The following is a 13,841-nucleotide window of genomic DNA, read 5'->3' as shown; positions in this document are numbered from 1 at the left end:
TGTTGGAAAAACTTGATTTCAACCTGCCAAAGATTAAAACTAGACCTGTATCTTTCACCATGCACTAAGTTAAAATCCAAGTGGATTAAAAAAGAGGCACTAAATCTAATGGAAGATAAGTTAGGCAGAACCCTTGAAGACATTGGCATAGGAAAAGACTTTATGAACAAACCCTCTATAGCATGGGAACTGGCACAAAGAATCAACAACTGGTATCTCAGCTTTTAAAAAGCTTCTGCACTGCAAGAGAAGCCACCAACAGAGCTAAAAGACAACCTACAATGTGGGGAAAAAAATTTACCAGATGTTCTTCAGACAAAGGGCTCTTATCTAGAATGTATAAAGAACTCAAAGTATCAGGCCCTCCAAATATAAAGACCTGATTAAAAAATGGGCATCTGAAATGAACAGATTTCTCAGACAAATAAATATGTGAAAAAAATGTTCAACACTACTGGTCATTAGAGAGATGCAGATGAAAACAACACTGAGATTTCACCTCACCCCAGATAGAATGGCTGCTATCAAGAATTCAACCAATAATAAATGTTGGTGGAGCTGTGGAGAGAAAGGAACACTTCTCCATTGTTGGTGGGAGTGCAGACTCGTGCAACCACTATGCAAATCTATATGGAGATACCTCAAAGAAGTAGGGTTAGAGGTTCCATTTGACTCAGCTATCCCTCTTCTGGGTATCTTTCCAAAAGAATTAAAAGAATCACACCACAGTGATATATGCTCACCCATATTTATAGCAGCACAGTTTGTAATAGCCAAAACTTGAAAACAGCCCAATTGCCCATCAATTATATTTCTAGAAACATTAGCCACAGCAATTAGACAAGAGAAAGAAATTAAAGCAATAAAGATAGGATGGGAAGAAGTTAAACTGTCATTATTTGCTGACAATATGATATTCTACATTGAAGACCCAAAAAATTCCACCAAAAGACTTCTACACTTAATTGACACTTTCAGCGGAGTAGCTAGATACAAGGTCAACACTAAAAATCAATAGCCTTCTTGTACACAAATAACAGACTCACTGAGAAAGAAATTAGGGAAACAATTCCTTTCACAACAGCATCCAAAAAAATGAGGTATCTAGGAATCAACCTAACACAAGAAGCAAAAGACCTCTACACTGAAAGCTACAGCACTCTGAAAACAGAGATCAAAGAGAATATAAGAAAATGGAAAGACATCCCCCCCCCGCTCCTTGGTAGGAAGAATCAGCATAGTGAAAATGGCCATACTACCAAAACTGCTATACAGATTCAATGCAATGCCAATTGAAATTCCAACACTGCATTTCACAGAACTAGAAAAAATAATCCAAAAATTCAATTGGAACCAGAAGAGACCTAGAATAGCAAAATCCATTCTAGGCAACAGACACATGGCAGCAGTTATAACAATCCCCAATTTTAAACTATACCACAACGCCACTGTGATAAAAGCAATGGGCAAAGAAACGGACCTGAGGATCAGTGGAATAGATTGGCAAATACAGAAACAACTCCAGATATATTCAGCTACCTCACCTTTGAGAAAGGAGCCAACCATCCTCATTGGAGGAAAGATAGCCTCTTTAATAAATGGTGTTGGAAAAACTTGATTTCAACCTGCCAAAGATTAAAACTAGACCTGTATCTTTCACCATGCACTAAGTTAAAATCCAAGTGGATTAAAAAAGAGGCACTAAATCTAATGGAAGATAAGTTAGGCAGAACCCTTGAAGACATTGGCATAGGAAAAGACTTTATGAACAAACCCTCTATAGCATGGGAACTGGCACAAAGAATCAACAACTGGTATCTCAGCTTTTAAAAAGCTTCTGCACTGCAAGAGAAGCCACCAACAGAGCTAAAAGACAACCTACAATGTGGGGAAAAAAATTTACCAGATGTTCTTCAGACAAAGGGCTCTTATCTAGAATGTATAAAGAACTCAAAGTATCAGGCCCTCCAAATATAAAGACCTGATTAAAAAATGGGCATCTGAAATGAACAGATTTCTCAGACAAATAAATATGTGAAAAAAATGTTCAACACTACTGGTCATTAGAGAGATGCAGATGAAAACAACACTGAGATTTCACCTCACCCCAGATAGAATGGCTGCTATCAAGAATTCAACCAATAATAAATGTTGGTGGAGCTGTGGAGAGAAAGGAACACTTCTCCATTGTTGGTGGGAGTGCAGACTCGTGCAACCACTATGCAAATCTATATGGAGATACCTCAAAGAAGTAGGGTTAGAGGTTCCATTTGACTCAGCTATCCCTCTTCTGGGTATCTTTCCAAAAGAATTAAAAGAATCACACCACAGTGATATATGCTCACCCATATTTATAGCAGCACAGTTTGTAATAGCCAAAACTTGAAAACAGCCCAATTGCCCATCAATTGGAGACTGGATAAAGAAGATGTGGTTTTTCTATAAAAGGGAATACTACTCAGCCATAAAGAATGAGAAAGTAGAATCATTCATAAGAAAATGGGTGCATATTGAGGTCACACTCTTAAATGAAATAAATAAGTCACACATGTGTAAATACCAAATAGTTTCTCTAGTGTGAAAAACTAAAAGTGTAAATAAGGTCTAAATGGTATGATTGATAATTTGAAATAGGAAGAAAAGGGCTAAAGATGTAGGGAGAAGTGGGAAGGATAGAGGAAAGGAAATAAAGGAAAAGAAAAAATATGAGAAAATGAAAAAATGGAAAAAAAGTTTTGTAAATAGGTTAGTGGGTGGATGAAGGGAGGGCAGGGGTATGAGAAAAAAATGAGAACCAAGACCTGTCATGTAAAGGTGCAAGATCCCAATGATGAATGTAACTATACTGTATACCTAAAAATTACCAATAAACACAATGAGAAAAAAAAAATTTTAATTACCTATTCTAGCCAAGGGGAACAGGGAATGTTTGGTCAGCAAAGCTAACAGTGGTTCTTTTCATTTACAAAACTTTTGAGGGAGACTAGTTGCCTCCAGTGTCAGTTAATTCTGAACTAAACAGAGCAAAGGGCAGAAGTTATCTTACATTGTGACATTTTTTAGGGTTTTTGGTATTAAAGTTTTCCCTATCATTGTTGCACTTACGTATGCTTTTCTGGCATTGTGAGTCTTTGTTTACAACCATACAAGTGGCTGGCACTCAGGTCATGACAGAAGACTTTAGTTAAAAGTTAAGACTAAAATTCTGGTTGTAAAGCAAGTTGTTCATATGTGAGGTTGGTCGTTCCTTGAAAGTCCACCATATTATTACCCAGTTGTCCTCACAACTGAGCTCTGTCTTTGAGCAAGCACTGTGCCAAAAGGGCAAAGATATCTTAACATGGAAAGATTTTCACTAGACTCTTTGAGATACCCTCCTTCTCTGAATATGTTTATAAATAAAATTTTAATTTCATTGCTTCACTGGAATATTTCAATTGATGTGGAGGGTGGGCAGTGGGAGAGGGAGAAGAGAAGAAGAAAGAGAGGATCTTATTTCAATCAAATTTGCTCACATTATTAGATAGTCTTTTATAATTTTGGCTTTGAAATATCTTCTGATATCTCTGATTATTTCACAAGATGCCATAAAGTTTAACCCACATCCCCCAAGTGTTGAAGCATGTGTAGAGGGCTGTTAAAACACTCTCTGTTTTTCTTTTTCCAGAATAGCACCATGCCAAACTACAAACTGATGTATTTTAATATGAGAGGAAGAGCAGAAATTATTCGTTACATATTTGCTTATTTGGACATAAAGTATGAAGATCACAGGATCGAAGAAGCTGACTGGCCTGAAATCAAATCAAGTAAGTAGCATAAATTCCATTTCACAAATATTTAGAGAAAATAAGCTTTTAGAGCTGATTGCCTTTCCGGAGGGAAATGAAAAAGAAAAATAAAGGTTTTTCAGCCTTACATAAGTTTTCCAGTCTTATATAGCTTTAGACTGAGAAGTGGAAGTTCAGAAAAACTAAATAAATGCTATGTGACTCAGCAAATTTTCTCTTACAGGTGAAAACACAAACCTCACAGAAAAATAAAATAAAAATAAACCAGTACAAACTTTGTCAGAAGAGCTGAAATGGATATGGTACATATTATTGTTTCTATTTTATAGTTGGGATAAAATGCACACGGTTTAGGCCATTTTTCCAGTTAGACACTATGGCAAGTAAAGCTAAATTTCAAACCAGATCCATTTCATGCCATGGCCCAAATGATTAACACTAGACAATGCTAGTGACCTTAATACTATATATGATAACTGGCATATTGACAGTAAATTACCACATGCCTTTTGGAAATGTGAGTCCTTTATATGTTGTTTGTACTTTCTCCTGTTTCTTCATTGATTCTGATCAGTCTTATGTTATTTATTCTTCTTTGCATCATCTAGCAGCTGCTGGATCGATTTCTCATGGTCCCTTACTATTTTAAAAAATTTGTTTTCCTGGTCACTAATTGCAATCCTGTCTTCTGCATCTGATATTCTGTCCTCACTTTGGCTCATTCTACTGCATAGACTTTCAATGGAGTTTTTAAGCTCCTGGATATCTGTTTGCATCTGTTTCCATTTGTAGTCTATGCTGAGATTCCATCATGTTCCTCAGCTCATCTATTTTTTTGTCTGTGTCTGCTCTAGAGTTATTAATCATGTCTTGCACTATGGACACAATCTCTGCTGTTATCTGAGAAATTATTTCTAATTTTATTTTTTCCAGATCCTCTTTTTTTTTTTTTTTTTTTGGTACTGGGGATTGAACTTGGGTCCTTGTGCTTGCAACACAGGCCACCAAACCACTGAGCTAAATCCCCAGCTCCAGATCCTCTTTTGTTGCCAGTATAGGGAGTCCAGGTGGTTGAGTATCAAATTGTTCCATCTCATTTCCCTTTGGGGTTGCCTTAGGTGATCTGGAAGTCTGGTTTTGAGACTTGTTTATGTGTCTTCTCATTTCAACAGATGCAGCCTGCTGTGCCCTTGTGAAGCAAATTTTTGCTCACCCAGTGGTCTTCAATTCTCAGCAAGCCACTGAGAAACCTTTCCTCTGCTGCTCACCATTGATTAATTCCTGGGTTCAGAGTGGTGGCCTTCTGGATCCCCACACTGCCCTGTTGTCTGGGTGGGGTTTGGGCTGGGGCCTGTTCACACATGGGATAGTATCTGGCTGTTGCTTGTACACCATTGAAGCTCTTTTCCAGGTGGGCCTTTTGCTGGGGCCTGTGGGCCCAAGCTACTGGGATCAGGGGCAGAGCCCTGGATGGGACCTCATAAGTTCCTTATAAATCATTTTTCTTAGCAGTAATCTTTCCTCTGGAGGAAAATATGATCTTATTTCTTATTCTCAGACTACCACTGACAGCCAAATGTTTATTCTGATATCAGAGTTCACACACGGGATGTTAGGACAGTGGACACATAATATCAAACATTCATTTTTATTCACTCATTAGAACAAATGGATAGCAAGCTGCAGGGATATTGTATATAATTTTTTTCCATTGCATTTTTAAATTCAGTCTTTATAGTTTCAGTTTTTCTTTGAGTGCCTCAGACCATATTTTACCTTGACTTCTCGTTGTTCTTGAAAAATGAAATGTCTGCATTTTCTTAATATTTTCAGAGATTCTTAGAGTTGAAAGGGATCTTAAAGGTCGAAATGGTTAAGATAATTTTAAATGCTTTAATAAGCAGAGCTGCAACCTAAAATTATCTTAAAGCAGTTAGTAATTTCTGTGACGTGAAACCCCCGGTATAAATGACTTTAATCCATGAAGTTGTTAAAGGGTAGGCTGCTTCTTTCTAGTTAATGCATCAACCTCTTTGTCTTATTTATTCAGGGCAAAATAGTGCTCCTTCTACCTTCTAATTCAAGGGAATGGTGAAAGGGGGAGGGGCACAACCCTTTTCTGTTATTATCAAGACCAGAAAGCTGTGTGTATCACTTTTGGTTCGCATTACTTTGGCAGAATCTTAGTCATGCACTCCACATGCCTGAAAGAAAGCTGGGACTTTCTTGTAGATAACTGTTTGCTCAGATAAAAATTTGGGGTTTTATTATTTTGAAAAGCTCTTTCTATTACAAATGTCATTTGGTATTATCTATCTCCCTTCCAATTCAGCTATGCTCATTAGTATTCAAAACCCTCTAGGTCTAGGATATTCCCTTTGCTAAAGAACCCAGAACTAAATCCCAAGTCAACACATTCTATCATTGCATATTTCTAGTCAACAGTTCTTCCTGGCTAAACCTTGAATATTGTGCACATGTATCTACATTTTCTCTTTTAATAACATTCAAGTATTTTTTTTGGGGGGTACTGGGGATTGAACTTGGGACCCTGCACTTGCAAGGCAGGCTGCAGAATCACTGGATACTTTTTTATTAAAAGGTAAAGCCCCACAAGGACAAAGAAAACAAGCTGATGAAAAATTGTGGAAGCTAGGAAGCAAATCAAAGGAAGATAAGATGACTTAGCAAGCCTGTTTTGATGGGTGATTGTGTCAATTTAGGTAAGAGAAGCTCAAATAAAATTGGCTCAGCAATTCCACACCCAAAGGTTTGGAAGACTCACCCTAAGGGCAGCTGGTCACCTGGATGGTATAAAGGGGAAATGAAGAAGGAAGAATCTACTTAATGTTTCTTCCGAGGAGCTCCGGTCTTTGCCTTCACCTTGAGCATCATCTCCTGCTTTCCAGTGCAGAATCATCAGCTTCTGGTGCAGATTCTTCAGCCTTGCAGCCTGGACTCTCCAGTGTTCCATCACAAACCCATTATCCTCTTTATACAGACTTACATGGAACAACACAGTGAGCTCTAGACTTTTAACTTTATCCTTTAGATCTGCACTCTTCTCCACTGAACTCTGTGGGTGGCCATTGTAAGCGAATCTTGTAAATTCATATATAATTGTATATATTGTATTGTATTTGTTTCTCTAGTAAACACTGACTGATCACACCCAGCAATCTCAAACATTAGCTTGGAAGAGAAAAAGCAAACTGAATCTTTCCAGAGATGCTTGAAAGGCTTCGGAATTAGGAAAAACGCACCTCTGGATGCTGAGCTGACAGGAATTGACTGGAAGAAGAACACAAAGAAGCAATGTGACCACCAGATCTCATCCCCTTCCTGAATGAAGCATGGAGGGGTGGACCGAGATTTTCTGAGACAGCTGCAATGGTGGAAGACAAATGGTACAGTTGGGATTCAGTGGGCTGCAGATGTAGCTCGGTGACTGCATACCATATATGAGGCTGTGGGTTCCATGCCCAGCACTGCAAAAATAAAATAAAATAGAAATGGGATTTAGTGGAAGTCTACAAAGTGGTGAGATCCATACCCACTTTCCCTTGTTCTAAAACTACAATGTTGTAAACAGGCTAATATCCCTCAGGCAAAAACTGAAGGAATTCTCTCTGGAGAAACTGAACAGTCCATGAGAAATGTCCAGTAGATACTGAACCAGTGGGGGAGGGTGTCTCTCAAAGAAATGGCCCATTTCCCTGTCGAGAAGCCACTCTTGTGTACATGGAGAACACCACCCAGTAAGCACTTATTTCTTTGCCTTTTGAACAAGAATGTCAAGACAAAAACCAGTATATATTTGAGGATAGTTTCCAATATGAAAGAGACCTAAATAAAAAAGCAGGAAAAAAGCACTTCTGGAGAAACTAAGATGATTTAATGAAAAAAAATCTTAGAAAATACTGTAAAGTTCTCAGAGAGAAAAGATATTTTATGCATGAAACAAGAACAGGATTCTATAAAAAGAGATGCATGCAAGCACATTTAAAAAAAAATTAAAATATGATATAAACAAAACCATAGGTGTAATGATAAAAATAAGGAAATTTTCCCAGAAAGTACAAAGAAAATAGAAAAATAAAAGAAGAAAGATAATTAAAATCAAGAATCAACCAATTTAGGAGTTCCAATTTCCAAATCAAGTTTTGGGAATAGAAAACAAATTGGAAGAGAAACAAACTTTTAAAGGAATCTTTCTCATACAACATTGAAATCTGGGGCTGAGGATGTAGGTCAGTGGTAGAGTGCACTTGCCTACCATGCACAAAGTACTGGGCTTGATCACCAGCATTGGAAGAAAGTTAAATGTGTCATCTATGGCTTTCATATATTGGTTTTAGATGTATCATTTCAATGACTGGAGAACACATTATTCCTTCTTTTACATCTAAATATCTGAGGAATTTTGATTCCTTAAAATCATCATAGGGGAAAAGACACAGAAGAGTGGTCAGTTCAATAAAAACATTCTGAATGAAAATAAGGGTCTCTGGCAGAATTCAAAATTGGATGTCCAGTTAGCTCATGCAGCTGTACTTTACTTAGATAACAGCTTTTGGAACTTCCTGTTTTGATCATGATTGTGAATACTATGTCCCATGGACTGAGAGCTGCAATCACACCCAGATGCAAGGGACAATTTTCCTTTCTCAAGAGTTCCAAGTATCCCCTGGCTTGCTCTTCTTAGCATCTAAGAAGGTGCTCTCTTAAGAAGCTCCTGCTGCCTTAAGTCACTACATGGTGTGTGGTGCCTATATAAAAGCATAATGTTCCATGCACACGGACCGCACACAGTGGAACAGAACGATCACCCTGCCACCAGTCGGGGTTATCTATAGAAAAAGAACCAGTAGAATGTATATATAAGAGGGAATTTACTAGATGGACTTACATGATTAGAGGCTGGGCCCACAATGGCTGTCTGTAAGCTGCAGCACCAGGGAAACCAGTAGCCATTTGGTCTAAGAAGCTGACAGCCTCAGAACACGAAAAACAAGGATGCAGTCCTAGTCGCAGGCTGAAGACATCCCCTGGAGAGTCAGTCACTGGTGGGAGTTCACATTCAATGCTGAAGAATCAGGAGTTTGATATTCTTAGGCAATGGTGGCACAAAAACACACACTGGCTCAAGAAGAACTGAGCTTATGTGCTCCTGCATGTTCCTCCCTTCCTCCACTGTTCCATTCTGTCCAGATCCCTAGGCTTTGCACAGTGCTGCCCACACTGAGGGCAGGTAGTCTTTCTTCCATCTGCGGACCCACCTGCCATCCAGTTCTAGAAACACCCTCAAAACACATTCAGAGCTTTGCCTTACCAACCTACTGGGCTCTCTTGAGCCAGTCAACTTAATGATTTGGTTTAACAATCACAGCCCCTATCGCAAGTCTAGACATTCTTCCAAGATATTTTAGCAGGACTACACCAGTTATTTTGAATCAGTGGCCTCAGATTCAGTGTCACTGAATTCCTTGAAGCTTTCTGACAGATGCTTCCGTTAAGGGACACCTCCAACCACGTTGGAACTATGACCGTTTTTTTCTGGAACCAAATGAGGAACCCAGCATTTGTCTTCTTCAATTTCTTCTTACTGAATGCAGATGATGTTTCTTCTATTGGCAATCATCCCAGTGTTGGGCCAAATATTTCCCTGGCTGAGGGCTGTCTCTTAAAGAAAGCACATTTCATGGTCAATAATTCTAATGTTAACAAATTTAGTCTTCTCTCCGAGTTAAAAATCTGCATTTTCCCCCTGTTACTTTTTGTTTCCTGTTCTAAATTCTAGATCTAGTAAGAATAAGTGGAATTTTTCTTCCATTTAATGACTCTTCCATATTTGAAGATGCATATTAACTTTCATTTAGTTTCTTTTATCTCCTGCAGGTGAAATGTGTCAAGTTTCCCCAGCTAATTCCCATAAAATGTGGTTTCCAGACCCCTATTTTCTAAGCTTGCTTTTTAATATATTTCTCAATGTATGGCTCTCAGGTCTATTAAAATAACTAAGTATGGGTTCCATCTTACCTTAGTTTGAATCTTAATTCTACCAGGTGTGAGACCTGGGCAATTTACATAAAGCCTCTTAACATTATTTCCTCATTTATAAAATGAGATAATGATTAATACCTACTTTATGTGATTGTAAATATTGAAAAACTAATGCGCATGTTAAATATGTAGTACTATCCCTAGCACAAAGGAAGCCCTCCCTTGCCCAAAGAGAAGCGTACTAACACGCTCTTGTTCAAATATGGCATCCCAGGGTCTGTCAGCTTTATTTGGGACTCTCTGTGTTGCTCCCTATGGTATCTCAGCCAAAGTGTCAACTACAATTATAGGTATTAATCATTAGTCAAAGATGCTTTTAGTCATATGTAGTGATATACCTATGATTCTAGTTACTTGGGAGGTTGAGGCAGGAGGACTGAAAGTTCAAGGCCAGTCTGGACAATTTCATGACTCAGTAAGAACTTATCTCAAAATATAACACAAAAAAGGCTGTGGTTGTAGCTCAGTGGCAGAGTATCCGCAGAACATGTATAAAGCCTTCGATCCTAAGTATTACCAAAAAAGTTGTTTTATATTCCGGATATAAACTATCATTCATCTTACATTTATTCAGTATGAAAATGAAAGACTTAAACACCACACACAAGATTGATTTCAGCACTTGTGTGTGGGTTCTGAATGGCACTTTATTCCTTTCCTTCTTTCCTAAATAATTTCTGGTTGGGAAAATTGTGGACAGTACACACAGCAAAATTATGAAGTCATTAAAATAATGGAGTTTTGTTAATTTAAAAAAATTTTTAAAGTGGAAAAAGGTTTACAAATATTATATACATTATGATTTAGTATTTTAATATATGTGAAAAAATCTTTTTAAATAGTTATAACTATGTGGTAGAATTATTTTCAATTTATACTTTTTCTATAATAAATGTAGATTGGTTTGTGACAAAAAATATAATAGGTTTAGATAAGGAAATAAAGTAGGGTTTGCTGAGAAACTATGAAAATGGTATATGCTATGAGTCTGTCTTATAGAAAAATGCCTGCTGTCTTGCTGTATATTTCAAATAGTTCTTTATCAAATGAAGACTTTGCTCAATTTTATTTTACCATGACTCATACATAAATCAAACACATAATAATTAATGTGTCATGCTTTTGAGGCCACAAAATTAATGAAGATTTTAAAAATAGGAGTGCTAGGCATTTAGCTCAGTGGTGCCATGCCTACCTCGCAAGCGCAAGGTCCTGAGTTCGATCCCCAGTACCAAAAAAAAAAAAGTAGTTTTTTTTTTTTTTTTAAATAAGTAAGGTGGGGATTTGGGGATTTAGCTCAGAGGTGCCCCCTCCCAAATGTAAAGACTGGAGTTCAATCCCCAGTGCAAAAAAAAAAAAAGTTAAAGTCTGAGACAATATATAGTATTATATATAGTATATTATCACTATAAACCTGGATGTTAGAACCAGTCTTGTCAGTAACTTTTTATCCAGTTTTCTAAATCTTTTTAACTTATAAAATGTAAAGATTTCACTTGAGGTTGTCAAATGTCCCTCTGAAGAATGCATATTTAAGAATTCTATAATTTTTAAAATCATGCTTTGTAACCATGAAAGATTCTAAAATTAGCTGTAAAAATGGACATACCGTAAGTCTTGGTTCTGGTAGTAAACTGACTCTGCTCATTTTATTTGAAGCTCTACCATTTGGCAAAATTCCCGTTTTGGAAGTTGATGGACTTCTGCTTCACCAGAGCCTGGCAATAGCAAGATACCTGACCAAAAACACAGGTAACGTATTTATTCTGGCTAAGATATGTGATAACTGGAAAAACAATCATCTGAAACACATTCAATATTCATTAAATAACTTTTGAACATGGAAGCACAAATAAGAATGGAATTAAATGCTAGAGCTGTGTATTGATCAACTTTCCAATCAATGAGACACAATAGCTGATACTCTTAAAAGAACTTAGAAGAAGAAAGGTCCTATTTAGGTCATGGTTTCAGGGGAATTGGTACATGATTGGTAGGCTCCAACAGAAATATCACAGTGAAAGGAGATGGCAGAACAAAACCACATAACTCATGGCGGCCAGGAAGTAGATCAAGGGAACAATTCCAGAGAATGGGTGAGGGACCAGTATAGTGACTCACCCAGAAACACCCAGGAGTGTGCTTTACTAATCTGCTAGGTGCTTCTTAATCCAAAGGATTTGACACATTGGGATTCATGGTCTCAAGCAATATAATTGTACTGTCTATATCACTGTAACTTTCTGTGTGTCCCTAAAACATCCAGACAATTATATTTTGTGCTTCTCCCTGCTCTCTCTGCCCCATACCTCTTTGCCTCCTATTCCTGAGCTCTTTTTGCAATTTAGCTGAAAAACTGGATAGATGTGTCTCACCCCAACGTTTTGCTGGTATGAGTATTATAAACTGTGAGAAAAAGTTAACCAGCCAGAAATATATGTGGCACATGAAGGTTAAATTTTCTTAGGCTATTAAAATTATGCACTCAATGGTGTCCTTCCTTTTAATCATGCTGATAAAAAAGAAAAGGAGGTTGGTCTGCACTGAGTGCCACCTAAAGGATCTCGAATGGGTGTTTGGACTCTGGATTGTATTTTTACTGGCTGCATGCATAGCATGAATGAGAAATAAAAAGCTTAGTTTTTGGCTTTGCTGAATGCCCTTTCTCTCATCCTATGTTCCATTGTCTACTTCCATTTCCTACTTTTCTCACACACTTTAAAAAAAGTAAAACCCTACCTTTGTCTTCTACTAAAGCTCCATTCTTTCTTATCCAATTCACTGTTACCTAAATGGGCCTAATTCTTAGACTTTGATTTTTAGGACAAAGTCATGTACATTAAAAATGCAAATGCCAAGCCAGGTGTGGTGGTGCACACCTGTAATCCCAGCACTCGGAAGGCTGAGGCAGGAGGATCGCTGTTCGAGACAAGCCTGAGCTACATAGTGAGTGCCAGGTCAGTCTCAACTACATAGTGAGACCCTGTCTCAAAAAAAAAAAAAATGCAAATGCCTAGCACATGGGGCACTTGCCTGTAACTCCAGTGGCTTAGAACCCTGTCTCAAAATCAAAAGTGCAAGGGGGCTAAGGATATAGCTCAGGGCAAAGGCCCTAGGATCACTTGCCAGTACTGACAAAGCAAAACAAAAACAAAAAACCTGAGTTACACTACCACGAACTGTATTTCAAGTGAAGTTTTCTCTAAGATTAGGAGAAATGGAAATTATTTTTGACAATGGAAATTTCCTTGAAAGTGAAATTTGAATTCAGCCTTAAAGGATGCCTCAGATTTCAAGAGGAAGACACACCCTGTTTCCCTGAAAATAAGACCTACCTGGAAAAAATCAGCCTTGAAAACTAGAGATGAGAAATGCCAGCCCCAAATTGCCTTGCCTTATCTGCCATTACAGAGCAGCCACCAAGGAAGAGAGTAGTGAAATATGATTGGCAGGACACTGGCTATCACTGTGATAAGGGCCAGCAATTATTTTCCCATTAGATTGTATTTTCTGGGAAACCTGGAGTTTTTCAGGCTTCGGTGCATCAGGATCACGTGGAGGCTCATCAGACATATTTTCTTCCACCTTGACTCCAGAGACTGATGCAGTAGAACTGGAGAGTCCAAGAACTGGCATTCTTGGCAATTTCCTAGATGATACTGATGCCTCCACTCATGGGCCTCACTTTGGGAGTCCCTGGGAGAACATTCCAGGCAGAGAGGTAAAGGCAGGAGAAAAAGAAATGAACTTTGTGCAGGGCAGAGGAACCAAAGAGAAACCCTTAGAAATAAGGTATAGAAAGACCCAGAGGATGGATATTATTTTTTAAACAAATGTAGGTTTTTAATATTTTCTTTTTGTATTTGGAAAAGCTGAATAACTATGTAGGAGTTGATGGGACTTTCTGACCATGCTCTGTAGCCAACTGGCCCAGCTGCAGGAAAGTCCAGATGCATCAGAAAACAGAGGGAATGAGCACATGAGAGA

General features: G+C 38.0%; 1 protein-coding gene across 1 annotated transcript in view; it reads left to right on the top strand.

Annotated features, from left to right (window-relative positions):
• Hpgds (hematopoietic prostaglandin D synthase) overlaps positions 1-13,841 on the top strand; it is a 43,953-nt gene that overhangs the window by 15,412 nt on the left and 14,700 nt on the right. Inside the window, exons 2-3 of the mRNA XM_010643690.2 lie at positions 3,668-3,809; positions 11,514-11,606. Of these exons, the coding sequence (XP_010641992.1) occupies positions 3,677-3,809; positions 11,514-11,606 (226 nt within the window). The 5' untranslated portion in view covers positions 3,668-3,676. The remainder of the gene's footprint in view (positions 1-3,667; positions 3,810-11,513; positions 11,607-13,841) is intronic.

This window comes from Fukomys damarensis, unplaced genomic scaffold, assembly GCF_012274545.1.
Source record: "Fukomys damarensis isolate Sample0158 unplaced genomic scaffold, DMR_v1.0_HiC HiC_scaffold_32, whole genome shotgun sequence".
NCBI lineage: Eukaryota > Metazoa > Chordata > Mammalia > Rodentia > Bathyergidae > Fukomys > Fukomys damarensis.
The sequence above is the reverse complement of the archived record's forward strand: the minus strand, read 5'-3'. Positions and strand labels throughout refer to the sequence as shown.